The following is a 27,232-nucleotide window of genomic DNA, read 5'->3' as shown; positions in this document are numbered from 1 at the left end:
CTTCCAGGACTGTAGCTTATGGAATACCCTGAAAGTTCCAGGATAAAATGTATGGCCAAGGCCTATACATGCTCCGCTCAGAAGCCAGGGCCATTCCTCATCTTCTCAGTTGTTTGGACAAAGGCCTTGAGTCAACAGCCATAATTATCTGCTGTAGTAGTAGTAGTAGAAGAATAGAAGAGGACATAGATTTGGGGATAGGGTAAGGAAAGAAATAGAAACTAAAGAATCGGGTCCCCATTATTTTCTAAAACACTGGGGCCTTTAAAAAACATCTTATCTGGAACAAAACTATATGCAAAAAGATAAAAGCCCGGGAGCCCAGGTGAGCCAGGCTGAGGATTCACAGCCTGTCTGTGCAGCATTCTGTTTCCTGTTCTCAAAGGCAGCTCTGGAGTGGTCTATGAAAACCACTGGCCTTGAGAAATCCACGACATTGGAATAGGCTTATAGAAAGATGGAAAACAAACAAATAAAAGGCAGATACCATCTCGGCCGCTTCTGGGCATTTTGCTGGAAAGAGAAAGGAAATGACTGATAGACACCCCTGTCTTGGTTGCTGAGGGACAGCAACCAAGAAGAGGCCTTCAAGAGCCTGCCTGGACAGGACTGACCAACTGACCTTGCTCCAGGATCCCTAGCAGCAAGCCTCCTCATCCTTGCATCCAGTTGGGCAGGACAGATGCATGTGGGTATGACTTGGATCTTTCATTTTTGCCCTGTCTCTGTCCCCTTCCCACCCACCTTTCATATCTAAGCTGTAGCCTTTCCTGAGCTCACAGGTCTCAAGCCTGGTGCCATTTCTGCTCTGGCCTCCCAGTGAGAGGGATCCTGAGGGATACATCCACCTCATCAGCACATGGCTCCCCACTTCCCATGGAGACAATCCCCCAGACCCACCTATGCACACCACGTCCATGAAGCCATACATCCCATAGCAGATCTGAAACAGGAGGTCTTGGCGCTGCCATTTTGCTGAGGGACTGAAGGTCGACCAGATGAGCCAAGAGATACTGGCGATGAGAAAGAGGGAACCCAAGATGGCGGCTGCAATCTGCACCTTCTCGATGACCGTCAGAGAGATGGCCTGCCACTGGGGAGAAGAGAGCGGCAGGTTAGCTATAGCTTGGATGCCATTCCCATTCCTCTTTCTTCTGCTGCTCCAACATCTCCCCTCTGACCATAATATTTAAACCCAGCAACTAGCCAGGAGTGGTGGCGCACGCTTGTATTCCCCGCGCTTGGGAGGCGGAGGCAGGAGGATCGAGCAGGTTCAAAGCCAGCCGTGCTGGCGTAAGAGACCCTGTTTCAAAAATTTAAAAGAAGTCTGGGAGTGTAGCTTGGAGGTAGAAGGGCTTCCAGGAACCCCAGTACCACCAAAAAATAAATAAAAAATAAACCCAGCAACTTGTATTACAATGGATAATTTTGCAATTTTACATTGTATTTTTGATGCAAAGAAAACCTGTATGGAATGAAATGATCAGAAATTATTGTATGAAGGGGATTGGGGCAGGCAGGGCTCCCAAGAAGACCTTTCTACTTGATTATTATATAGTTAGAGAAATGGGAAGGAGACAGAGAAAACAACGAGTTAGTGTGGGTGGTGTTCTGGGCTCCCCGAATCTTTTTTTCAGAGCAACATGGTCTACTTTCTCACCAAGAGGTGCTAAGAGGGCATAGGTCTTTCTTTTTATCTGTTTTGTTTCTACTACAGTATCTTGCACGCTACTTAATATACATTCTAGAGATAACCAATTTGATAGATAAGGAGAGGACACAGGATGTTGGAGAGAGATAAGAAAAATAGTGCATAATTTAGGAATGTATATTAATGCTGACATTTCTTTTTTCTTTTACACAAAAAGTAATGTTCTTAGATCACTTTAGTTATAGCTTGTGTTGACAGATGGATTGAAGGCTAGAGTATGGGTAAGTTTCAGCTTTGGGATTTTATGATGCCATCACTGGCTCAGGCAGTACTGGCTTAAATGAGCCAGGAGTTGGGCTTGATAAATATGCCACTTGATACATGTCTGGCCACGATACTAGGCAAAACCAAACAAGATTCCCACCCTCACAGAGTTTACAGTCTGTGAAGCACAGACAATCCTGTGGATTTACAGATGTGATTCCAGGGTAAGAAAGGGAGGTGCACGGTACTGTAAAAGCCTGTGCTGGGGGGGGGGGGTTTGTTTCCCATAGGAAGTAATGCTTGAGTTGAGCAGGAGTTAAGGCAGGCAAAGAGACAGGGAAAGAGTGCCCCAGGTGGAAGGAAGAGCATATGCTAAGATCCCAAGGAAGCCTGATGGACTTGAAAATCTGGAAGGAGATCACAGTGAGTGTAGTGGAGGGACAGAAGGAGACTGAGGGAATGCAAGAGTAGTAAGGGGGACCAGGCAGAGGATGCACAGATTTGGGACTCTGTACTATGAGTAAATGCGATGCTGTGCATGGTTGTAAGCAGGGCACTGGCAGGATCAGATTCAGGAGGGTGGAGGGAAGGATGCCTCCTGATTGGGGGCTTTGCAGAATGCCCTGCGGGGACACCCCTAGGAAGCATTGCCACCCTGAGCCCGGGCCTGAGCTAGCCCTCACTCTGCCTTCCAGGTCTAGAGAGAAGTTCCAATTCTGGCTTCTGCCGGGACCTGCCAGTAGCCTCCTGAGGAATGGTACCCATTGGAAAACATTTCACTTGCCAGCCCAGATGTAGGACGCAGGCCTCGACATTTAATTATACAGAGAGCATCCCGTTACCTGGAATTGGGCCTTTAAATTTTCCACTGCTTCCCCCAGTCTAGGGTTACATATAGCAAAGGAATTTTCCAGAAGATGGCCTTATCACACAGTCTTTTCTTGTGTACCACAAATGCTTTTTCCAGGGCCTGCCCTGCTGCTTGGAAGGAGTGAGCCTTTTATGTCTCCCTTTGAAACAACAATTACCTTCACTTCCTCCCACTAGTCTGAACTTCAAGAATCCCAAATATAGAAGCACAGAAAGGTCCTCCTCGTCTCCAAGTCCCCTCCTGCTATCCCCCAGACACCTTTAGAAACTAGGAGCCTTGTCGGGGCCCCTGACCTCTGTGTGATGAGGAAGGGCCTGGGTGGGATGCTGTGGTCAAAAGTCCTCCTCCTGTCCCTCCTGTGTGCCACTCCACAGTGATGTGGGGAGGGCGTTGTCAGGCGAGGACACTGATGTCTTAGGGAAGGCTGGTGGGGGAGACCTCCAGGGAGATGCCTGGAGCTTCAGAACCTCGCTCAGCGAGATTCTGATTCCAAAATCAGGAGACATTTCCATCCCCTAAATTCCTTTCCTGCAGCCCCAATGAAGAGAGACAAGCCTGCAGGAGGGGCAGGAAGACTGAATATGCAACAGAAAGGGGCACCGGGCAGGGTTCAGGTGACCCTGCCCAGTCGAGCTCCAGTCGAGCTCCGTTCCACCTCACTGAGCAGGAGCGAGAAGCCAATACATCATGGAGAGCATCACTTTCCTCTCCTTTAACAAGAGAAATAGTCTTTCTAGCTTCCTAGAGTCTGTGGGGGTTGGTGACATCAGCATCAAGCTTTACTATGTTTGAGCAGAAGCAGACAAGCAGGTCAAGGTGGGAGTTACCCCAAGTGTGCCTGGGCACTCCAGGGTAGGGGTTGAGAGCCAGGACCTGGGGGTCAGAGTTCCCACAGGCAGCAACCCTGCTCTACCCCTTAACAGCTAGACAACCCCCTCTGTGCCGTCACTGTCTCACCTGTAAGTTGAGAATGATAGTAACAAGACCTACTTCATTGGATGTTTTTTTGAGTTAAGGTAGGGAATATATGTGAATATTTAGAGCACTGACTAGCACCTAATAAGTGCTAACTTCATCTCCATTAATATGCTAGTTCCCCTAAGGCGGAGTGCAATCCAAGATCCCCAGTGGGTGCCCGAAACCTCAAAAAGTACTGAACCCTATACACAGGCACTATGACATGTGATCCCAACGGCTGAGCTGGTAACTCAGAGAGTGAGTATACAGCGTGGATGCGCTGCACAAAGCGGTGGTTCATGTCCCGGGCAGGAGGGAGCAAAATGGCATAGGATTTCATTTCGCTACTCAGAAGGGGATGCAACTTAAAACTTATAAATGATTGGAATTTTCCATTTCATATTTTTTGGACTGGAGCTGACCATGGATAACTAGAAGCATAGGAAGGAAAGCCAGGGATGTGAGGGGAAGGGAAGGAACCACTGTGACTGTAGTTCAGATGCAGCAGAGAGGGGGAGGAAGCAGCCAGGGAGCCTGTGACCCACACGGCTGTGCTGTGACACTTTCTCAGCGGGTCTGCAGGCTAGAAATGTGGCTTCCAGAGAGTCCTGATATGACAGTCAGTCCTGGAAAGTGGTGCTCTTCCTCATAGCTCTGTATGAGGCCTAAACCAAGAGGTGAGAGACTCCCGAGCGCTGGAATGACCTGATAGCAGGCCCCTGGCTCTGTGTGCCGCGTTCTGCTCTGCACGTGGTCCGGCAGGGCTTTGGGCACAGAGGTTGTCCAGCGCAGCTATGCGACAGCTCTCTTACACTTGGCTAGGCCCTCGGAGCCCAGGAACACAGTTGGGGGTGCTTTGGGCCACAACCACACACACAGCTTCTAATCCAGACGACTTCCACTGCCATCTGGAAAAGCAGACTGGCATTTGCTGAGCCCACACCTTAAATTTTGAGGACCAACAGAATCTGAGGGGACCCCAGTATCTAGAAACTCACAATTGAAGATGGGCAATTGAGATGAGATTAATAATCAAATATTGCCAACTCTGCCACTTGCTTACCTGGATTATAAAGATTAGAAATTTTTTTTTGGGGGGGGTAGAGGTTGAACCCAGGGACATTCTACCTCCAAGAACACTCTCACACCTATTTTATTTTTTATTTTGAAACAAAGTCTCACTAAGTTGCAGGGAGCCCACTAAGTAGCTGAGGCTGACCTTGAACCTGCGATCTTCCTGTCTCAGCCTCCCAAATACTGGGATTACCAATGTACGCTGCTACACCCGGCTTCTTATTATTATTTCTAATTTTTTCACTCCCAGGAAAAGCTATCCCTGAAATGATTTTTACTTATATGAGCCATGGATAGAGACAAGAATGGATCCTTCGGGCTGGGCTCATGGATTTGAGATCTGACCTTTTCTCAGGCTTCAGCTGGGCGATTGGAAAGGGGTGGGTTAATGCACTCAGACCTTGGCTGGCACCCGAGGATGTGGAATCTGCTGTCTTGTGACACTGCTATTTTAAGACACTTCAGGATTTTGAATCGGATGGCTGGAGATGGAAGCAGCAGCGGGGAGGCACAGCGCCTACTCCGGCCCCTTGGCTCGCCATCAAGAGCTAAGGTGCCTGGGGCTTCAACGCCATCATCTAAAATGTCCCCACCCTGGCCCACATGTGTACACACGTGCACGCGTGCACACACACACACTCCTGGGAAAGCCACAATGGAAAACCTCACTGGGTCTGAAAGGAAAGGCCCTAGGCAACACAACTCTGGGTGTTCTAGCTGCACCTCCAAACAGAGACCCCCTCATCCCACCATTGCCACCCAACCCCAGCCCCCCCTGGGCTTTCAGGATCAGCTCCCTTCCCACCTCCTCGGGGTGAGTCCCGTCCTCGCCGCCACACTGGCTAATTGGTTATGTAGCAGCTTAATTGGCTGATCATGCATATGTGGATGTATTTTCAGAAGCAAAATGTGAATGCACACCTCGCAGGGAGGACTGCTTGATATGGGAGTGTTCCCAAGGTCCCTGCGGGGCCAGCCACCTACTGGGGGCAGATGGGTGTGTCAGGGAAGGCAGGAGAGGTGGCCAGAGGGGGCCTAAGTTCTGCTGGAATCCCTTTGGCAGCCGTCCCCCCACCCAGCCCTGGCCCTACTCGGCCCTGGTCTTCACAGCAGCCTCTTCACGCTGTTCTTTCCCTTCCTTCCTTCCTGGTAACCTATTTCCCCCCTTTCTCCCCCTCTGGTCTCTTCTCCCTTTCTCTCTCCATCCCTGTCACAGGAAGTATGGTCTGTGAGCTGGCAGCAGCAGGAGCCAATAGCTTGTGAGAATGCAGAGCGGGGCCGGCCCCGCACTGACCGCATCTTAGCTGGCGTTTTGACAAGGCCACCGGACAGCCACGTGCACTTTAAAGTTTGAAAAGTGCCGCTGAGTCTTGCTGCCCCTCTTTCTCCTTTTCCAGCCCCCAGCTTTAACTTAGTCCCATCTTCCTCACCCTGGCTTTATGCCATGTCCAGGTTTCTTCTGCCCTTTGGCTTTTTCCCTTCCTTCCTTCCTTCTTTCCTTCCTTCCTTCCTTCCTTCCTTCCTTCCTTCCCTTTCTCCCTTCCTTCCATTCTGACTTTTTTCTTTCTCCCTCTCTCTTTTTCTTTCTTATCTTCCTTTCCTTTCATTATTATTTCATCCAGTCTCTTATTTATTCTCTGTCTTCCATCAGATTCTCTTCATTTCTTCTACATCTATTTCTTCCCTTGCCCAGTTCCCTCCTCTTCTTGTTGAGACACAAGGAAAAATACAAAACAAAACAAAACAAAAACCCTCTCCTCCCCTTGGTCACAGGCCGCTCCTGGGGTCTAAGCCACCCTGAATCCAAGGTGCGTGATTCTCCTGAGGGGAATCGGGGCCCCCTCCCCGCAGCCCCGGGCTCACCTGCAGAGGGTTCTTTGTGCTTATGGCGATGACGTGATACTTGTAGTAGCACAGCTCGCAACTCCAGCAGCCCCGCTCGCTGATCCACTTGATGAGGCAGGGCTGGTGCGTGCACTTGACAGAGCCATCGCAGCGGCACGGGCTCAGCAGCTCCCCCTGCAGGGAGAGAGGCAGAGGGCGGTGAGCAGGAGCCCCTGGGAGCTGGAGGACAGGTTTGAGCCAGACCACATGCTTTGCTTTGGAGTAACCAGACTCCACAGGGGAGACCTGGGCTCCAGTGTCCCCATCATGGGGGTCAAGCATTTTCATTCAGCTTCACTAAGAGTTCTGAGCCGCTGCTCCTACTTGATAAGATACAAGCCAGCATCTCTTGTACCACCCAAGTCCTAGGACTGCTGTGAACATGAGTGGGTTGGTTTCTGTGGAAGCCTCTGCAGTCCACAGGGGGTTCGACTAAATTTCCATAAATTCCCCTTTCAAAGCTCCGTGAATTTCTCTTTCAAAGCTCAGCCAAGGGTCTCCAACTGAAGTTCCCTCAGAGCCTGAGAAGCAGCACAAATGAAGGCCGACAGCTGGTGTAGATTGGAGAGCTCAGGCCCGGATTAAAAGGACAGCTACCACAGCTTGGGCCAGCTGTAGCTGCGCACGCTAGGCAAACACTACCACTGAGCCACATCCCCAGCCCTAGAGCGAAGCGAAGCCTTATGTAAAACCTCTGACAGTCCACTGCTATCAAGGAATGTAGCTTCTAAATATGTTGTGAGGGTAGAGCTCTGGTCTGCCTTTGTCTTCTCCTGCAGGCCTATGCATACACACCCAGGTCCTCTCGGGGAAGTCTACCACCCGGGGTCCTGAGAAAGGATGCATTGGGGTAGCCCAAATCCTGGAAACCCTGGGGGTTAGGCCAACGCCCTCGCCCAAGGCCTGAGTCGCTCCAGCCAGCTTTGGCACAAAAGACAAAAGCCCAGCTTGTGGGCCCTGGAAGCACAGAGGCTAAGAACCTGGCCAACCTCAGTGGGCTCCGGACCTGAAACTCCTCATGAGTGGACCACAGAGTTGGGCTGTTCATTCCCATTCTCTGTGATATGTCAGATGGCCCTGACTGAAGCCTGCGTCTGCATCTCCTAATAGGGTCCACTCCAAGTGCCTCTGTGAGCCCCATCCATTCCTCTCCCCCCCCCCTTTGCTCTCTCTCACACTTGTCTGTTCTTTCTCCCTCCTTGCTCAGGGTCTACCATGTTTGTTCATCCCCATCCATCCAGATCCTTTATTTACCTTCCCAGATACTTGAGCAGTTGGGGCCCGACTCTGCGTGTCTCCACCTCTGGTTCATTTATTTTGGGTCCAATTCTTCTGCCTCGCTTTTATCATAAGACCCTGGAGATGCCTTGTGTAGCCCAATCCCTGAGCCCCATGCTGCTGTCTTTGTGATACGGCCACTTGAGCCACATCCCTGCTAACGTAGGGATTTTGCCATTCTTGAAACCACACCTCATTACCAACCATGAATAAGCAAGTCTAGGAACTCCTAGACTCCAAGCATCAGACCTCTATTTGTATAATTTAATCACATTTTTTTTTTTTTTTGGCCACAGACTATAGAACCAACTATTTCTTTCCAAGTTTTCTGGAATTATCTTTCCCTTCTACTTTAATTCCTATCACTAATAACCCTATTCTTGCCCTAGAAGAGGTGTGGAAGGTCCTTTGGCACCTGATCTATCTGCCAAACCTGTATTCTTTGTCATCAAGATAGCTCTAAAGCCACCTTCTGCAGGAAGACATCCCCGACTTCTCCAGGTTGAGCTGAGCCCTTTGATCTAGTGTCTCGTGCTCAGTGCTCTGGCACATCCCTGCAGGAGCACTCAGCATGTAACCAGAGGACCTGAGCCTGTGCCTGTCTACGCTCCACAGAACCACTGGGAGGTAGGGGTGAGGTTTACATCATTTCACCCCTGTCCCCCGGCACCGAGCCCTACACAGAAGGCTCTCAGCAACTTGTTGGGTTGGAATGAGTGAATACAAATAAATGAAGTGTATTCTCGAGTTTTCCGCACTTTCTGAGAATGGGAATGCCGAACCTTTTGCAGTGCAAGCACTCCATGCATATGTGTGCAACGAGTGAACTTGATGGTAGACAGTCTCGAGGGCTCAGCCTCACAAAACTCCCCTGGCTCCCCACTCTTTTCCTCTAAAGCTGACCAGCCCCCTTCCTCTGTCCTTTCCCAGACCCCCCGCTATGGCACTCCTCTATTTGTCTCTGGGTCACTCCACTGTGATGCCCTCACAGGGACCATTTTTTTTTTTTTTTAACCTATCTTTGCATCCCTAGGACCTAGTGCAGTGCCTGGTATGCTTAGACAGTCATACTTCCACAGCCGAGCGCAGGCATATCTGTTTGACGAGTCAGAGGGTTAGCGCCTCTGAGACAGGGCTAGCCTCTGGCACCTGGTGGGCAGCTATGGTGCCTGGGAGAGGAAAAGAAGAGGCAGCAGATGCCCACATTGCTGGCCACTCATCACCCTCATTGAGGACTAACGGCCTTCGGGTTGAGCAGCTGTTCCATGGCCCTGAGAAGGAACCAGGAGAGAGCAGAGCGAGGGGAGAGTGGTGCTGGGGGAGGGGCAGAGGCCCGCATTATTCATGGAAGCATTTCCTAGGCTCATTAATTCTAACAGGACGAGCTGGGTTTGATTAATCGGGTTGTTAAACAGCCACGTCAAATTGCGGATCAGGTAAAAGACATTACTTCCGGTCCCCGGACGGTGCCAAGTGACAGCAGAGTCTACATTCCTTGCTTCTGGAGCAGCAGCCCCAAGAAACAGCGGGAAGAGCTGTGGGCTGGGGCACGAGGGACACCGAGGACTGGGCTCTCCATCTTGGCTCTGGGTGGGCCAGGTGGCCAGGGCTTGCCACTTACCCTGGAGCCCAGGAAGCACACTTGCGGATCCTCTCACTTGCCTTTGGGACTGGAAGCCCAAAAGGCAGAACGAGGACTTGCTCTGGCATTACAAAGATTAGAAAGCAAGGACATCAAATCTGTTAGAAAAGTTTGTTTTTTGAAGAAAAAAAAAGTGATCCAGGATTTTTTTTTTTTTTTTTTTTTTAGTGGTACTGGGGTGGAACCCAGAGGCTTTCTACCTCCAGGCTACACTCCCAGACCCATTTTATATTTTATTTGGAAACAGGGTCTCACTCAGTTGCTGAGAGCCTCACTAAGTAGCTGAGGCTGGCTTCGAACCTGTGTGATCCTCCTGTCTCAGCCTCCCAAGCTCAGGGATTAAAAGTGTGCACCACCATGCCCAGCAAAGTGATCCAGAATTTTAGAAAAAAAAATTCAGGAAGAATCTGTGTGTGTGTGCGTGTGTGTGTGCGCGTGTTTTACTAGGGATTGAATCTTGAGAGATTCTACCTCTAATCTGTACCCTCAGCCCTATTTTTTGTTTGTTTGTTTGTTTTTGTTTTGAATAGGGTCTTGCTAAATTGCTGAGAATCTAAGTTGCTGAGGATGACCTCACACCTGTGATCCTACTGTCTGGGCCTCCCAAGTAATAGGATTAGGCATGTGTCACCATGCCTGGCTCAGAAAGAAAATTTGTAAACCTGGGCATTACTTAGTATACTGTTATTTATATATTATATTTTTGTATACCTTTGGAGGAGGACGTAATCTCTTTAGAGTTTAGGGATTCTAAAAGCCCTTGACCTGGACACTTTCCCATCTCCTGCTGGTCAGACCTGCATGTGTTCAAGAACAACAGAAATGGAAACGCTCGACAGCCTGATGAGGCCACGTTAGACTAACTACAGACTCCTCGCCACATACTGTTCAAACTAGAACACCATAACACAGAAACTGAGATGGACAAGTCCCCGCCTCAAGGAAAAGTATAAGCAAGATCCTACTGAAGAGGAAGGCTAAATGACCAAATGAAGGTCTCAGAGCCAGTTGGTGAGTGGCAGGGCAGCAGGCCAGACTTTTCTGACGTCAGCCTCTGAGCTTCCCTGCACCTCGACCCCATTCCAGATGTCCCAGCTGCGCCTGCACCTTGATTCTGCCCTCTGTGTCCTCTTCTCCAGATCCCATCTAGCCTGGCCCAGCTGAGGCCCCTCAGCCAGGCCTCCTCTGACTCTGCTCCAGACCTGTCACCCACAGCTGGCCACTTCATTGTTTTCAAATCCTCTGGGATTTGGGGTGTTCCTACATGTCCCATTGATTTGATCCATCAGAGATGCACAAGAAAGGTGTATTTACTAACTAGACAGGAACCAGAGTGTGGGAAAGGGCAGGTCCCTGTGGCCCAGTGCTTGCGGCTCCGCATGTGGGCTGGGAGGATTACTAAGATCTTGTCTGTAGAGCTCAGCAGCTCTGAGGATCAGAAGGGATTCAGTCAATGCAAAGGGCACCAGATACATCCTAAGTGATTTGCTTAGAGCTCTGAGGTAGAACACCACTTGGGAATGGCCAAGACAAGAGATAGGAGATTTTCTCTAATCCCCCGGCCCCTAAGGGGCACCATGTGGGGAGTGGCTGACATGCTTTTTGGAAAACAGATACTTTGGTTTTGAACGCCTTTTTCCCCTTTACCAGCTGTGCAAACTTAGGTAAGCTTCTTAACCTCTCTGAGGCTCTGTTTCTTCCTTTTCTCAGAGCAGATGACTCTTACCTCCCCAAAGGGGGGGTTTACATGAGATCAAGAGTGAAATGCTGACACAGTGTCTGGCACAAGTCAACCCTACTGTTAAAATGTGACGATTCTAATTCACATTACTGTAAGGACTTAAATGTCACCATTTTTTCTACTTCAACTCTATTTCATTTTCCTACGATCAGTCTAAGATAGATAAAATAGGCAAGGAGGAAGCAAATGCCTCAAGAAAAGAGTCAACTGAGCCACACAGAGAGGTGAAAGATTGCAGAACTTTCTGTGTGAGTCTGCCCTTCTGGGATAAGGAAATCAGAGCACAGTTTTCCCAGGATCTAGCCCAGGACTGTCTTCTGTTACTGTGAGCTACCGAGAGCATTTGAGGAAGTTTCTTCTTTGGGAATGCCAAACAGAAGAGCACAAGTCTCCTGGCCTGAGGTCATGCTTGAGGCAGGAGGCAGGACAGACAATCCTCTGGCCCTACGATGTCACTTAAAAACAGGATGGATTCTCCTCCCTGCCAATGACTCAGGTGCAAGCCTCCAGTTGTTTCTCCATTCATAGATTTCTTTGTTTATTTATTTTATTTTTTGAAGTACTGAGGATGGAACCCAGAAGATTCTACCTCCAAGCTACACCTCCAACCCTATTTTTTAAAATCTATCTATCATCTATCTATCTATCTATCTATCTATCTATCTATCTATCTATCTATCATCGGTGGTACTGGGGTTCCTGGAAGCCCTTCTACCTCCGGGCTACACTCCCAGACCTATTTTATACTTTTTAATTTTTTTTTTGGAAACAGGGTCTCTTAAGCCAGCACATCTGGCTTCGAACCTGTGCAATCCTCCTGTCTCCACCTCCCAAGCGCAGGGATTACAAGCGTGCACCACCACACCCGGCTTATTCTTTATTTTGAAACACGTTCTCACTAAATTGTGGAGGGCCTCACTAAATTGCTAAGGCTGGCCATGAACTTGTTATCTGGTCTCAGCCTCCCAAGTACTGGGATTACAAGTGTGCCCAGCTTCATTTTTGTTTTTCTTTTGATCTGAAGGTCTTGCTTCTGGAGTCCTTAGGTTACCTGGTTGCCATGGCAATGGCAGGTAAGCCAAGGACTTTTCACTTCACTCACAAGCACCAGGCATCCCTGCCATGGAGCAGAAAGAGCCTGGTATAGCAAAGACAGCCCTACATTCTACTCAAGTTCACAGCTCTGGGAGGTCAGAACAAAAGAGAATAAAAACACCAGCTTTGGTTGACGTTTAGGAATATATTCCTTTATTGAGACTAATATGGTGGGTAAGAGCATACTCCAATCCTGGACAGGCTTGTGTATATCTAGGCTTTTATGATCTGTGTGAACCTGGGTGTGATGTTTAACCTTTCTGGGCCTTGTTCAGTCATAGCTTTATTCATTGATATTTACCTACTGTTCCAAGTTCTGTTCTATAAGAATGTAGCTACAAATAGAACTGACTAAATTCTCTAGTAGAGAAGGAAAGGAAGTAAGATAAGCGAGAAAACTATAAGCACCCAAGATGCTGTCATGTGCTATGGAGAAAAACAAGCAGGGCAAAGGAAAATGGATTGTGAGGGAGGAGGCAGTTGAACTTCGAAAAAGAACGACTACCAAAGACTTCACCAAAGGGAGTATTGGAAGGGAGACATGAGAAAGGTTAGGGAGAAAACCATGCAGATATGGGAATGGGGGTGAGGACACATTCTGGCCTAAGAGAAGCCCAGGCACAAAGGCCCTGTGGCAGAAGCATGCCTGGCATGTCCTCGGAGCACCAAGGATGCTGGTGTATGTGGTATGGAGCAAGTGAGAGGAAGGGGAAGAGGGAAGTCAACAGGGATCAAGAGTGGGGTGTATCGGCCAAAGCTTATGGACCATCTTAAGTACTTGACGTTTATGAATTAAATGAGAAATCAATAGTGTTTCAAGCAGAGAGTGAAGATATTTCCTTGTCTCTGAGCCCAACTTCTCACCTACTTTAAATGGCACAGTCTGAACATGTTTCATAAGATCATAATGACTGCTCTATTGGGAACAGAGTGGAGGGGCATAAAGACAAAACACAGGGCCAGGAGGCTGTGGCAACAATTCAAATAAGTGACCAGTAGGGTAGCAGTGGAAATCCTGAGAAGTGGTCAATGTCTGGATATACTTTGAAGAAATAGATGTCAAGTGTTGCTGATGGATTGTATATGTTACGTTAGTAAAGCAGAGAAGTCAAAGATGATGCTAATTGTAACCCAAGTAATGAGGATGGGAGCTGCCTTGAACTGAAATGGGAAAGGCTGAAGGAGGAACAGCCCTTGAAGAAAGGTTTGGAGCTCAGCACTGAAAGTGTCAGCAGTGAAGATGCCTGTTAGCTGTCTAGGTGGAGACATCAAGTAAGCCCAGCGATGCATGTTAGTCTGCTGTTGAGGGGAGCGATGCGGATATAAGTGAGAATCACTGGCAGAGAGATGGGGCTAAAATCCAAAAGCAGCCAGGTGTGGTGGCACATGCTTATAATCCTAGTACTTGGGAGGCTAAGACAGGAGGATCTGGGTTTATGGCCAGCCTCAACTGTTTAGTGAGGCCCTCCACAACTTAGTGAGAGCCTGTTTCAAAGTAAAGAATAAAAAAAAAAATCAGGCTTGGGATGTAGCTCACAGGTAGAATGACCCTGGGTTCAATTGCCAGTATCTAAATAAATAAATAAATAAATAAATAAATAAATAAATAAAAGCCCAAATCATGGGTTTGAAGCCAAAGCAGTGAGTATAGGGAGGAAAAGAAAGAGGACTCAGAGGCCAGTGTCCACGGGTCAGGAGATGTAGAGGAACCAGAAGAGACTGAGAAGGGAAGGTCAGCAAGATGAGAGGAGAAGAGACGTTCTAAGAGGCACGGAAGAAGACAAAGTATTTTATAAAAAGAGGGAGCTGCTGGCTTCATCAAATGCCGCGTAGGAGAACCAAGACTTAGCTGTGGATTTGGCAAGTTTTATCTTGGTGTCTTCTGTTTTCTAGGTGAAAAATATGACAAAAGTCATGGGCTGAGAGTGAAGATGGGGAACTGAGATTTGTATAAAATGGTCATGTGGGAGGGTTTTAGAGAGAGTTTGGTTAAAACAAAATGGTTCATGTGTGATACTAGGTGGTGAGAGACATCCCATCATGCCTGGTATACAGGAAGCGCTCAGGAGATGCTGGCGAGTATGTCAGGGGGTTCAATAAGGGTTAGCAGATCTCTAACCCCACCTCCACACCTCTTTAAAATGATCAATTTCCTTCCATCTTTCTTTTCTTCCTTCCTTCCTTCCTTCCTTCCTTCCTTCCTTCCTTCCTTCCTTCCTTCCTCTTCCTCTTCTTTCTGTAACAGTGTCCGTGTGTGTGTGTGTGTGTGTGTGTGTGTGTGTGTGTGTGTGTGTTGGGGGATGGTACTGGGGAGTGACCTTAGGACCATTCTACCTCTGTGCTACATCTACAGCCCTATTTTATTTTATTTTATTTTATTTGGAAGTAGCATCTCACTAAGTTGCTGAAGCTGGCTTCGAATCTGCCATCCTCTTGCCTCACCCTCCCAAGTACTGGGTCTCCTCCTGTTAATAACCCCAATATTATAAACATTCCCCGGGTATGCAGGACACTTTCACATGCATTATACCACTTACTACCCCTATAACCCCCCAAAAAAAAACCCTTAACTGCCCCATTTTACAGACCATCTTCTCACCCAGGAAGGCCATTAGCTGCTCAAAAAATGGAAGAGTAAGTCTTTGAAGCCAGCTTTGTTCATTAGACTGCCTGTAACTTAACCAGATCATCTCCAAACACCCCAGTGTCACTGCCTGTTGTCTCTTTTCCCACTCATAGTAGCCTGTACATCAGACCTTAACCTTTCTAATCCTCATAGGAGAGGTGGCCTTGCTGGGTTCCATTAAGAAACCTGATAACCTGATGGTTCTCCCTCCCTCTCCCCCAGTTTCCTTTTCTGCACCTATTTCCAGGCTGTATTCACTGGACAGTAATTGATGTCTGGGTTATGGGGACAGAATGGGGTCTTACTTCTTCACTTCTTCACACTCATGCCCTTGGTGCAGAAGAGACATTTATTAAGACAAAGTAAAGAAACTGAGACTTTTTTGTGTGCGAGCATGGTGATCCATTAAAGATCCCTCTGAGATTGGTCTGTATAAGCAAGGAAGAGTCCAGCTGTCTTGTAGATGTTCCACTATGAAAACGCACAGGATCTAAAGCTTTTAAAACAGAATTTCCCCTCCAGGATAGAGCTGGAAACCGTGTGTTTTGGAATGGAGAGGAATAGTCACAGGAGTAGAAAAAGATCGTTGGGATTGTCGGGAGAAAAAGCAGGATGCAAAGAAAGCAGGGACTTTCCAATGTTCATCCTGGGAAATTTCAATGATGATAGTCTACTTGACAGAAAAAACTATCACCTCTTGGGCTTCCCATAGTTGGGGGACTAGCTAACAGGGAGTTTTATTGATAACATACCCTCTCAACTCCATAGGCACACTGAAACTGGCCCATGATGTTGATCAACTATTTGTGAAGCTGTGATTTGCATTAGTGGAGGAGAGTTGGGGAGAAGGGAAACAAAGGAGATGTCCAAACAGGGTCAGTGGATAGTGAATAGAAGCTAGGGCATCCTAGAAGATTCCCGCACCTTCTGCCTCCAAAACAGCAGGCAAAGATTTCTTCACTCTCCAGACCTGTGGGAGGTCAAACCTAATATCCTGATATCAGGATCAAGAAAAACAACCAGGTCAGGGAGACCTTCTTGTCAGCAAAGTTTGCTTAAAACAAAATGGCTTGTCCTTTGTGCATCCTTCTTATCTCACAGGATGATAAGACAGTTTCCTCCTTATTTGGGGAAGGCAGGTTGGTTGACAAGATGACCTCCAAAGATTATTTTTTTCCACAAGAAAAGCCATTCTGAGTTCTGTGCATATTGGGTCAAATGGTGTATGGGCAGTCTTCTGGCTGGAGACCTTTCCAGTCAATGTTTTAGCTGCACCAACCATTCTTAGCACGAACATATTCCCGTCCGGGTCAGGCCATAGCCAGACTTCCCATTTCCCCTCTCGAAGGCACCAAGGCCAAATCATGGCTCCAAGGGACCAACAGTGTGTCAACACTGGCTGAAAAAATTGTTTTGAGATCATTTGATTTAAAAAAAAAAGGATTCTATTACTAAAAAGAAAAATATTAAGGCCTTAATGAGCTGTAGTTATCTACACTGAATCTAATTTACTACATAATGATTTCTAGTTCTATTCTCATACCAGCAACATACTTTCATAAACATATGCATGCATGCGTGTGTGCATGCGCGTGCACACACACACACACACACACACACACACACACACACACACACTACCTCTGTCTTCAGAGTGAAATTTCTAGCCTATCTGATGGTCAACTCAAAAAAAAAAAAAAAAGGAGGAGAAGGGGAATGCAAAAAGAGACAAGGAAAATAAATAGAGCCAGACCATCCCTCCAAACTGAGGTTTTCGTTTCTGTGATAATTATTTTATTCCTGCAGCGCTTCTCTCCCTATAATTCAATGGGTATAAGACAAATGTACCTATTCCCTCTAACTGCCTCTAAATTTACTCAATTGCTACTAGAAAGAAGAACTTAACCTCACAATAATTGAATTTAAATAACATCCAATTCTATGAAGTCAAACAAGATCTGAATAGTAAACAAAACACGCTCTATGAGGCCGGCAGGAAGAAAGAAGGTCATGTTTAATGTGCATATTCATGATCATATCTGTATTTCCAGCAACCTAAATATGCAATATACTGTCTGTTTGTCTTTCTGTATAACTCATTACCATCACCATCATTACCAAAGAGCTAAAATTAAAGGCTGATCTTCTCTCAGTCCTCTGCCTGGCTTAATAGAAAGGCATAATTTAGATAAACCTTGAGTAGTCAGAAGTGGGCTATTTGCATACAATGGGCTGGGCCTGTTTCCAAGGTTTCAGGCCACTAGGCTGAAGTTTCAGGTGTGCCAGGTCACCATGTTCTCTTTCTCTCCCAGAAATCAGGCCAAGGTAGGTTGCAAGTTATCTGGCAAGTAAAGGGGCAAATACTTACTGTCCCCTGGGGTCAGCCTTTCCTGGTGCCTCCACTCTGGCAGAGGGATGTGCACAACCCTAGTACTGCTATTTGGAGGGATTGTAGTGAAATCCTTCCCTAATTAATTTTCACTCACTGTAATTAATGTCATTCTGAGTGTGTAAGGGATACAGCAGATGTTGCCGGTGCAAATGAGCTCTGATGACATGGTGCAGTTCACAGTGTTCCAGATCCCTGCCCTAAGGTCCTTGGGACCATGTCTATGGAGGTCCAACTCTCACGAAGCACAAAAACCAGATCTCTTCTGGATGCCAGTCCCAGTCTGCTACCCTGTCTGGTGACTGTGGACTTAAGCCATCTAAGTCTTGATTCACTGGTTCTGAGAGTGTAGCATGCATAAAGATCACTTGGGAAGCTTGTTAAGAATTCCCATGCCAACTTCACTCCAGAGATTCTGATTCCATAAAGACCTGCTCTCCATCTCTTGAAGCAAGGTTGGCTAAGGTTCATTTTGCAAAACGCTGGACCAGATACTTCTCAGCAAACCTTCTGTCTCCTACAGTACTTTAAGACTTTTATGTATACGAAGATAAAAATAAGTGCCAATAGCTAAAAAATCACTGAGCACTGGCTGTGTGCCAAGCCTTGTCTGCAAACTTTGCTGGGTTCAGATCCTGGAACTCCCCTTGCTAGGTATGGGACAATGGGCAAATTGGGACAATAGGCAAAATGTCCTCTCCAGCTTCCATCCTATCGTCTGATCTCTACTGTTTTACTAGTGCTTCTGCTGTTATTGCTGCCTCTTTTGCTGGCTCATGCCTTTGATCATTTATTGTCCTAAGCACCTGAAATCACAAGACAGTACATCATGGTCAGCGGCGAAGTGGGACCAAAGATACTTCCTGCCTTCCCGGGTTCTAAGGAGTATGAAATGAGCTAATGCATAATGAGAAGTGATTTGAACCCTGACTGACAGAGGAAGTCCTCATGGCAGCATCGCTGCTGGTTGTCCCTTGTATGCTTACCTATCCTGGCTGAATCCCTTCTCACCCTAATGGAAGGAGGTAGGTAGAGGATGCCACTCTATCACTCTTGGAGACGGAAGCCCTGCTGTCTGTTGCCTTATCAACACCTCACTTTACTGCTTTATGAATAAGGCTTGTAAATGTGAAACCTGTGAGTTGTCAGTTGCTGGGAGCCGGAATGATATGAATAGGTAATAAGTGTGTAGAAAGCCAGCAGGCTTCAGGTGCTGCTACTTGCAGGAGGAGGGAAGGAAACAGGTGCCCTAGCTCTTCGTTCATCTGTCTGCCTCTGGACCTGCCCCTCCCTGAGTCTTCTCACATGAAAGCATTTCTGCCCCCTGAGACAGGAAAAATGGAAGGGTATTAAGTAGCGAGTATGTATGGCCATAACTCTTTTCTCCTTGTATAGTTAGATATAAAATGTCCCCTGAAGTCTGTCTGTCTGTCTCTCTCTCTCTCAGCCTTCATCATGTGAGAGCAGAGCCCTTGCTCTCTCCTCTCTGCTTCCCACAGCCATGTCCTGAGTTCTGCAGATTCAGCCTCACATGGACTAAACCTCTAAATCTCCCAAAACGGTGAGCAAATAAATCTTCCTTCCCCTAAGTTGCGTGTGGCCAGGCGTATGGGGTCACAGCAGTGCTAATGTTGAAGGAGACACTCCCTTTCCCCCTTTCAGGTAGAGCTGTGACCTAATGTATTCATGGAACATACTGAGGGCTTTGTGATGCCTTCAGGACATCAAGGGAAGAACAGTAGGGCAGAGAAGCCAAAAAGACCTGCCTGGGAAAGAGTAGCAACAAAAGGGGAGCAGGAGAGGAAGAAAGATTTTTGCTCTATAATTTCCCCTGTTTGCTTTTTAGAGATTGTGGTTAACAAGTGCATTGTTTTCCAATTCTTCCCCTATTCAGGACTTGCCTTTCTTCATTATTAGCCTTATTGTTATTATACTTCATTTTTACTTAAAAATCTGAAACTGAAACTGGACCTGAAAGAGGGTCCAGGCCTTTCCTAGAATGGTATGATGGTACACTGACACAGGAAAAGATTCAAATCTGCACCCCTCCAAGTCCAGAGCTCCAAAGAGTGGGTCTTCAGTCCCTGCGGGCAGGGGACACCCATGCCACAGTCTGCTGCAAACCTGGCCCAGTTTTTTTCTTTTTCCATCCCTTTAAGGATGTGTACTATTCCTGAAATCTTGGCTCCAGCTCCCTGTCAGGAAAAAGCATGCTAAGTAGAATTTGAATGACTCTGGCGTGTGAATAGAGCCCATTCTGTTGGCTCCAATCTTCTGCTAAGCTGCTCCAAGCGGCTGTGGCTTCTGTCATCTTGGCAATTTTATCTTCGGTTTCTAAGAATTCTGTCTTCCTTACTTCTGGATCTGGGCAGGGCTCTACAGCCTGCCCATCCCCCAGCCTCTGCTCAGATGGCCTGCCCCCAGCCCCAACAGGTGGAAGAACACAGGGTATCCCCTGCTCACCAGCGCCTCCCAGTTTTCAAGTTGTAGGTAAAAACAGATATGAGACACGGTGAAAACTCCTAATATAACTGGGCCTCTACACTCAGGGGCAGGGGTGGGGCGGGGGAGGCTACTCACAGGCCAGTTCTGCTTCCCTCAAAGGACTGAGGCCATGGCCAAGCCCCCCTGCAGCCATTCATCAGCATCAGTGGGCCACAGACACTCAGACCTGGTGTCAACATTTCAAGATAGCCCCAGCCTAGAGGCTTCCATACACAGGGGCACAAGTTCTCAGACCTGCCATCTTCTCAGCATTGGCCATGAGAGTTTAGTCTTCATTTCACTTAATTAGGGGCTGGTATATAAAATATTACTTTCTTTTATTTGCTTTTAACCTCTGTCAGATGACCAGATACTTAAAAAAGCAACTGAGACTTGCTGCTTGAAAATATGTTCCTCTTTTTTCTCTCTCTCTCTCTTTTTTTTTTTTTCCCCTGTGGTGCTAGGGATGGAACTCAGGGGCTATCTACCTCTGGGCTACACTCCCAAACCTACTTTTTATATTTTTTATTTGGAAACAGGGTCTCACTAAGTTGACAAGAGCCTCACTAAGTAGCAGAGGCTGGCTTTGAACCTGTGCGATCCTCCTGTCTCAGCCTCCCATGTACTAGGGTTACAAGCATGCACCACCACGCCCGGTTTCTATGTTCCCCTTTTCCTAGACTTCATGACTGTTTAAAACTTGATTCATTTTTCCCGTCAGCTATCATCCATCCACACTGAAAAGTCCTATTTTTAAATCCTATTCTCATCTCATTGATCATTTCAGCCACTTTTTAATAGAACTTTCCCAGTCTTTTATTAGCCATTTTTCCTGCTATGTACAGGTAGCCAAAGATGAACAGCCCAGAGGTTGGGGGCAGGGTGGGGCACATCTTAAAAATATGTAGAGATTGCCTGACGTGGTGACACATGCCTGTAATCCCAGTCCTTGGGAGTCCTGAGATAGGAGGATTGCAGGTTTGAGGCCAGCCTCAACAACATAGTGGGACCCTGTTTCAAAATAAAGAGCAAAAAGGGTTAGGGATGCAGCTCTGAGGTAGATGCTCGATCCTCAGTGCCAAAAAACATGTAGAGATTGACTATAAGTTAAATTTTTATCATAACTACAGCCCCCTCTCACACATATAACCCCCCACCCAAATCAGGAACCCATTTTTAATTTGTTTTCCATTCACACTGTGTTATAAAATTTTTTCACAGTGATCCATAATTTCATGGGTCATGCCCATGAGTGTCTTCAGAAAACAATTCTGCAATGGAATTACTAATTCAGTGGGCAGGGATGTTTTTAAGGTTGTGGGCACAGGTTGCCAAATTAGGCTTTGGAAAGATGACAACGATTTCCATTCACGTCATCAGAGTGCCGGCATTGGTTGCTACTGCCCTATGTTTGAGGTCTTGGTGTTTCTCTGCATTCTCATAGACAACTGTCAATGATATCAGAGCTGTGATCCTGAGAAGGAAGGCGCAGAAAAGGCAAATCATCCTTGCCTTTCTACCTTCCTCTGCACTGTAGGGAAGGGGCAGGATGTGGATGCAGTGGAGATACATTAAGAATGAATAGCTATGCAGCTGAAGCAATCCTGGAGGAGGGTCTCCGCCATGAAAGAACAACATTTAAGGCCTGTCAGTCAAATAATTGGCTACCACTGTTTTTTTAAGATACCTGGATATAGGAATCCCACACTCTTCCCCAGTGAGACCTTTGTGTGCCTAGGAGGCTTTGTGGATAAAAATGTGGATAAAATGTATCTTAATCTAATCTGTATTTTTCCTACTGCAATTTCAGCCATTTCCTGTCTTTTTATGGTGAATGGATAACTCACAAACTTTCAGGTCACACAACTTCTGGCTCTGCCATATGCTAGCTGTATCAGTTAACTCCAGCTGTTAACCATACTCCCACAAGTGTACCCCCAAATTAGCAGCTTAAAATTACAACCAATTATTATTTTTCATATGTCTACAAGTAGATGAGTGGTTCTGCTGATCTCGTTTGGTTGATCTTGGCTGGACTCAGGTATCTGTGAATTGGCCAGAGGTGGCCAATCTAGGCTGGGATGACTCAGCTCTGCTCCACATGTTCTTTTCATCAAAAAGGATTGTACAGCTTGTCTGTATAATGGTAGGGGAGTTCCCATCAGCAAGAGAGGGACAACAAAGCTTCTGCTTTCATCAGGTTTGCCAAAGTTCCAGTGGCCAAAAAGCAGGTCACGTGGTCGGTCCAGAGTCAATGTGAGTGGGCATCAGCAAAGGGAAGTATAAAGATCCAGGGCCATTAGCACAATCAATCTACCACAATCACTGGATGACCTTGGACAATTTCCTCAATTTGAGCTTTTAACTCCAGAGTCTGTAAAAGTGCAGTTTCTGTAGGAATCATTTGCTATGATATATATAAAATGTCTGCCACATAATAAGCATTTCATTTCTATTCATTTCCTTCTTTCCTCCTTTTCCTTCACTTGAACTTTCTCTTGCTTCTTACGTGACTATTCCTATGCATTACTTTCTACATGCAAAGCTCCAACAGAACACCAAACATTATGTCTATGGATTCTATTGAATTCCCAGTTCTTAGCCTGTGCCTAGATTCATACCAAGGATCTAGAATGTGGGGACCTAGAACCAAGGGACCAAGGAGTCTCCCCTCCTTTCGTGCCTGGGATTTTCCAGTCCAGAGATGGTGTCTTTATCCATCTCTGCTACCAAGAATGCAACACAAAAGGGTTAACATGTTTGAATTAACTGAGGACTCTGAGTAGAGACAACAGGATGGGAGGCCCCCATTCCCTAATTTAAATGTGGCCTTGGGGGTAAAATAAGTATTCTGGCCTCTCCTTCGCTAATCAAGCTCTAGAAGAGACATTAATTGCAGCCAGCCAGTCCTGCTGGGGAGACCCAAAGCTGCCAGCTCCCTTGCTGGGAATGGAATAGAATTGTAATTGGCTGTGAAAGCATCGTGGCAGGAGGCACAGGGAAGGGCTGGTCCTCCCCAACCCTGAGCAGGTGAGAGAAACTTCAAGGGGAAAGCCCTGAGGAGGCCACATTTAGAGGCTGTTCCAGCTGTGACACCACAGCTTTGGCTCCAAGATTGGACTCTGTCCAGGGTGAAGGATCTTCTAACTCAATGCAGGTGGGGTGCTCAGTACGGGGGCATCATGCTGGTAAACTTTCCTGACTCTGTTTCCTCTGATTTTCCTGGAGAAGCACTATATAGCTACTGTCACTTGTACAAGCAAGTTTCTACTTCAGCAAACTCTCCAAAAATAAGCTTAACCTCCTAGCGTGTGCACGTGTGTGTGTGTGTGTGTGTGTGTGTGTACATTGGCTTGTGTGGTTTGAAGCAATGGCAAAGAATCCTTGTATTGTTTTTTTTCCAGAGCAATATGAATATCTTTTCACTCAAATAAATTAATGTGATAATGTTTGCGGAAAACTTATTCTTGTAGCAATGTCTGTGTGTCCTTTCTGCCATGGCAGTTCCTGGAACACATGTAAAAAAGAATGACATGTGAAGGTCAATAGATGTGACTATGAGAAACAAGTTAACATGTTAAAAGCACACATGTACAATGATGTATGTAGTTTTTGGAGACTGTTAGGTTATTTAAGCTCTTTGTGTCTTAAATAAAATGAAGGTGATAGTAGTACTTGTCTAATAGGACTGTTGGAAAGAATAATGATATTTAAAGAGATTAAAATAGTACAGAGACTTGATAAATATGTATTTCATGGTACTTGTATTGGGGGAAATTGAAGGCCAGAGATAATTATTCAGTGACCCATGTTCTGTTCATCTGTTGGTGTAGTGAACCTACTAGTAGATGCTAGTAGCACCGCAGAACAATTTTAAAAAGACAGCCAAAGTTAATACTTCCAGAAGACTATTTTGTGAGATGGAAACTTTGATAAAAACTCAGAATTTTTAGGGAAGCTCTACTTCATTAATACTTTAAAGCTCAAAGCAGTAGACCGTCATTTATAACAACTAAGTTTTATTTTGATGTGCATCTTGATTTTCATTATCAAATTTTTATTGCAAGTTCATCACAAATTCAGTTAGAAAGAAAAGCAATGCACTGAAGGAGATCATGAAGATGACATTTTATAATTTATAAAGATATAATGACAAGCTGGCAAGCATTTAATTTGTAGCAGCAGCAACAACAACAAATAGCACAACTCAATTCTATTTTCCCTATCAATTTCTTCTTTCCCATTCATACTTCATGAGGAATAAGATGTCTTTCTGGTTTAAGCTCAGAACATAAAAAATAAAATATCTCAGTGAGGATAAAATATCTCAGTGAGGATAAAAGAAAAGCACAGCATCTTCTTTAAAATAGCGTGAACTTTATGTCCCACAAAAGTCTGGACTTTTGGGAAACAGAGCTCAAGGAAGAAGACAGTGGCTTGTGCTCTTAGAAGACAGAACAGGCTTTGCATTCTTGCAAACAGCCCTTTCTCCTCCACACCTGATCTTCAGACTATGCTTGGGTGTCCAGGCTCCTGTGCCTAATCTCTCCCAGCTGGCCCACAGATGCTTGGGAAGTGAACTGGACATCCATTTAAAGAAGGAATTGGCTGAAAAAATAAGCCCACCCTTTCAAAGAAGGTGTTTTTTTTTTTTTTCCCCCTCATAATTTCTGATTCTGCTACTAGGTGAGGAGAATCAGTGGAGGAAGAGCCTGCACACTCCCTGCTGTCCAAGGTACTGAAACAAAGCATGGGGGGTCACTTGAATGGGAGTGAGGCTAAGTACGGTGACACTGGGTCCCCAGAGTGGGTGCATCCCTGATGCTATAAGGGATAAAGAAGAAGGGATAAAGAAGAAGTTTTGGGAACAAATGGGGTGGATGCCTAACTTTCATTCGTGACCCCTTCACCTGCCACTCAAATAAGTCTATTTCTCTTTCTGGGGCTGTTGTTTGTTTACTGGTTAAGAGGGGTATTAGATTAATCATCTTTACTAATCTCCGGTAGTTTCTGACTTTTTAAGATTCTATAAATCATACAAAGGCCTCATAGATATTTTTTAAATGACCCAATACCATATTCCAGGAACTGCTTGAAAGTAAACTAGGCCATAGATATGGAAGCAGAAGCTCTATATAATTAAAGTGAGCATACTTCATAGGAAGCTCAAGAAATGGCACCACCAGCATCGCTGCCCATCCCAAAACCATGAAACAAGGACCTGGAGAACAATTTATGGTTGTGCATCTCCAACATGGTAAAGAGAGACATACTGCCATGGTAGTACTCAGGAAAGAATTGCTCCCTAGAGTGGAAAAAGGTAGATTTCTATTGCTCACTCAAAATCACTTTTAAAAAGCATCTGATTTACCTCCTAATGCCTCAGGTCACTAAGCAAGCTTCTTATCTTTCATTTGCTTTTCAGCTGTGTAAGATCCTAGATTGAGCTCGCCTGATGTGGGGACATAAACACTCTAGGTATTGAAAAGGCACATCTTCCACTGTACGTATAAACCAGTTTGCTGGTCTCTACCTTGAATTCTTATTAGTTTTCTTAGCCCGACTTTTGTCTTTACAGAATATGATCCCTAGAGTAAAAGGTTATTAAACCAAGACTCCATACTTGCCAAACTGATACTTACATCCTTGAGTGGAGGCGAGAGAAGCTGTTTGGAGTAAGCAAGAACAAATACGACTGGCTTCCCTCCGCTCAAACCTGCAGGGAGGTATGGGAGAAATTCCTCTTTAAGTTGTTTGCCTCTTCCCTTCTCCTTCTAATTCTCCCTAAATCCTCACCCAACAAAAGAGATGGATCACTCTTTAGATGTATATGATGTTAGGCCAATATTATATGTTTTGTTTTTATTCCATCTTTGTTTTCATTCTGTAAATACCCATTAGCCAAGTCTGCCTGCCACCCTAGGGCAGTGTAGAAAACATTCACAGACCCCATGAAAGCCACTCAGTTCAGCATGCAAGCATCTTATGTGTGCCATTCCTAATCATTAACTAGCCTCTCAGTGGCAGGGTGCTACCTCACAAAAACTGCATTTTTAAAAATAATCATTCCAGCCACTGGGCATGGTGGTGCACACCTGAAACCCCAGTACTTGGGAAGCTGAAACAGAAGGATCATAGATTTGAATCTAAGCATCAGTATCTTTGTGAGGCTCTCAGCAAGTTAGTAAGACTCTGTTTCAAAACCAAAAACAAAAACAAACAACAGGGCTAGAAGTGTAGCCCAGAAGTAGAATGCCTCTGGGTTCTATCTGCAGTAACACACACACACACACACACACACACACATACACACACACACACACACACACACACACACACACACACACCACAGAGTTCCAGGCAACAAATGCTTGCTGGAGGGATGGACAAATATTAAGTTATAAGCTTCAGGAGGGCAGGGCCATGAGAAAGCCTTACAAAAAGGCATTACTAAAGATGCAAAGGTGATCAGAATCCATGGTGATATATATCTATATTGGGGAGACTGTCGTGCATGTGGACAGGAAAGGAAGCAGGCATATTAAGTTCAGGTATGGTCGCTGGATTTTTCTGAATGTGTGTGTGGCCATGGCACATGGACCAAGTGCATTTTCCCAGCATTTCCTCAACAATTTTCCCCATCACCTGTCCCATCTCTGTCTTGTGGAATAAATCCCCATTTGCCCCGAGCATAATCTTTCTCATGTTGACTCTAAACCTCAAATGAAAATACCAGAGGCAAGAAGAATGGAGATGGAGGAGAAAAAGGGAGGACATAGGATAAAAGAGCCAACCTGGGGTGCTTGGGAGCTGATAAAAACTCATCAAGAAAAGTGGTGGAATGGGTGTGGCAGGCCCCTCTTTACTCCAGCTCTACTGGCACACATGCACCCATACACACAGACTGTTCACGTTGGACCTACCACCTCTCAGCCTGGAGCTGTGATGGGGCTGTGGGAAGCTGAGTGGTTTGTGCTAGTCTTATCCTGAGCAGTCCTGGCCATGTGTATGAAGGGAATCAAGGGCTGACTTTCACTGCCATCACTCCCTTTACCCATCCCTTTTCCTTTTGCCTGAGCTTTACAGAGAAATAACAGTATGAATCCAAAAGAATAAAGAGACAGAAGGACCACATACCTCTTAGCTCAGCTGTCATGTATCTGACCATTCTCTTTTCTCAGCAGGACATCCCAATTCATCTACCTAACCACACCTCACCTTTCTTTAACCAAAACATTCTTCATAATAGTTGTCATCTTCCTCCTCCTCTTCCTCC

At 46.1% G+C, this 27,232-nt stretch overlaps 1 protein-coding gene across 1 annotated transcript in view; it reads right to left on the bottom strand.

The window, feature by feature from the left end:
- The window catches only part of MARCHF4 (membrane associated ring-CH-type finger 4), a gene marked incomplete at its 3' end in the record, with an annotated part of 105,615 nt that overhangs the window by 24,023 nt on the left and 54,360 nt on the right, over positions 1 to 27,232 (bottom strand). The window contains exons 2-3 of the mRNA XM_080719932.1: positions 6,681 to 6,836; positions 901 to 1,093 (exon numbers count right to left, since the gene is read on the bottom strand). Coding sequence (XP_080576058.1) covers positions 901 to 1,093; positions 6,681 to 6,836 — 349 coding nt within the window. The remainder of the gene's footprint in view (positions 1 to 900; positions 1,094 to 6,680; positions 6,837 to 27,232) is intronic.

Source organism: Muscardinus avellanarius (assembly GCF_963383645.1).
Source record: "Muscardinus avellanarius genome assembly, chromosome: 2".
Lineage (NCBI taxonomy): Eukaryota > Metazoa > Chordata > Mammalia > Rodentia > Gliridae > Muscardinus > Muscardinus avellanarius.
This window is presented reverse-complemented; position numbering and strand designations above follow the sequence as displayed.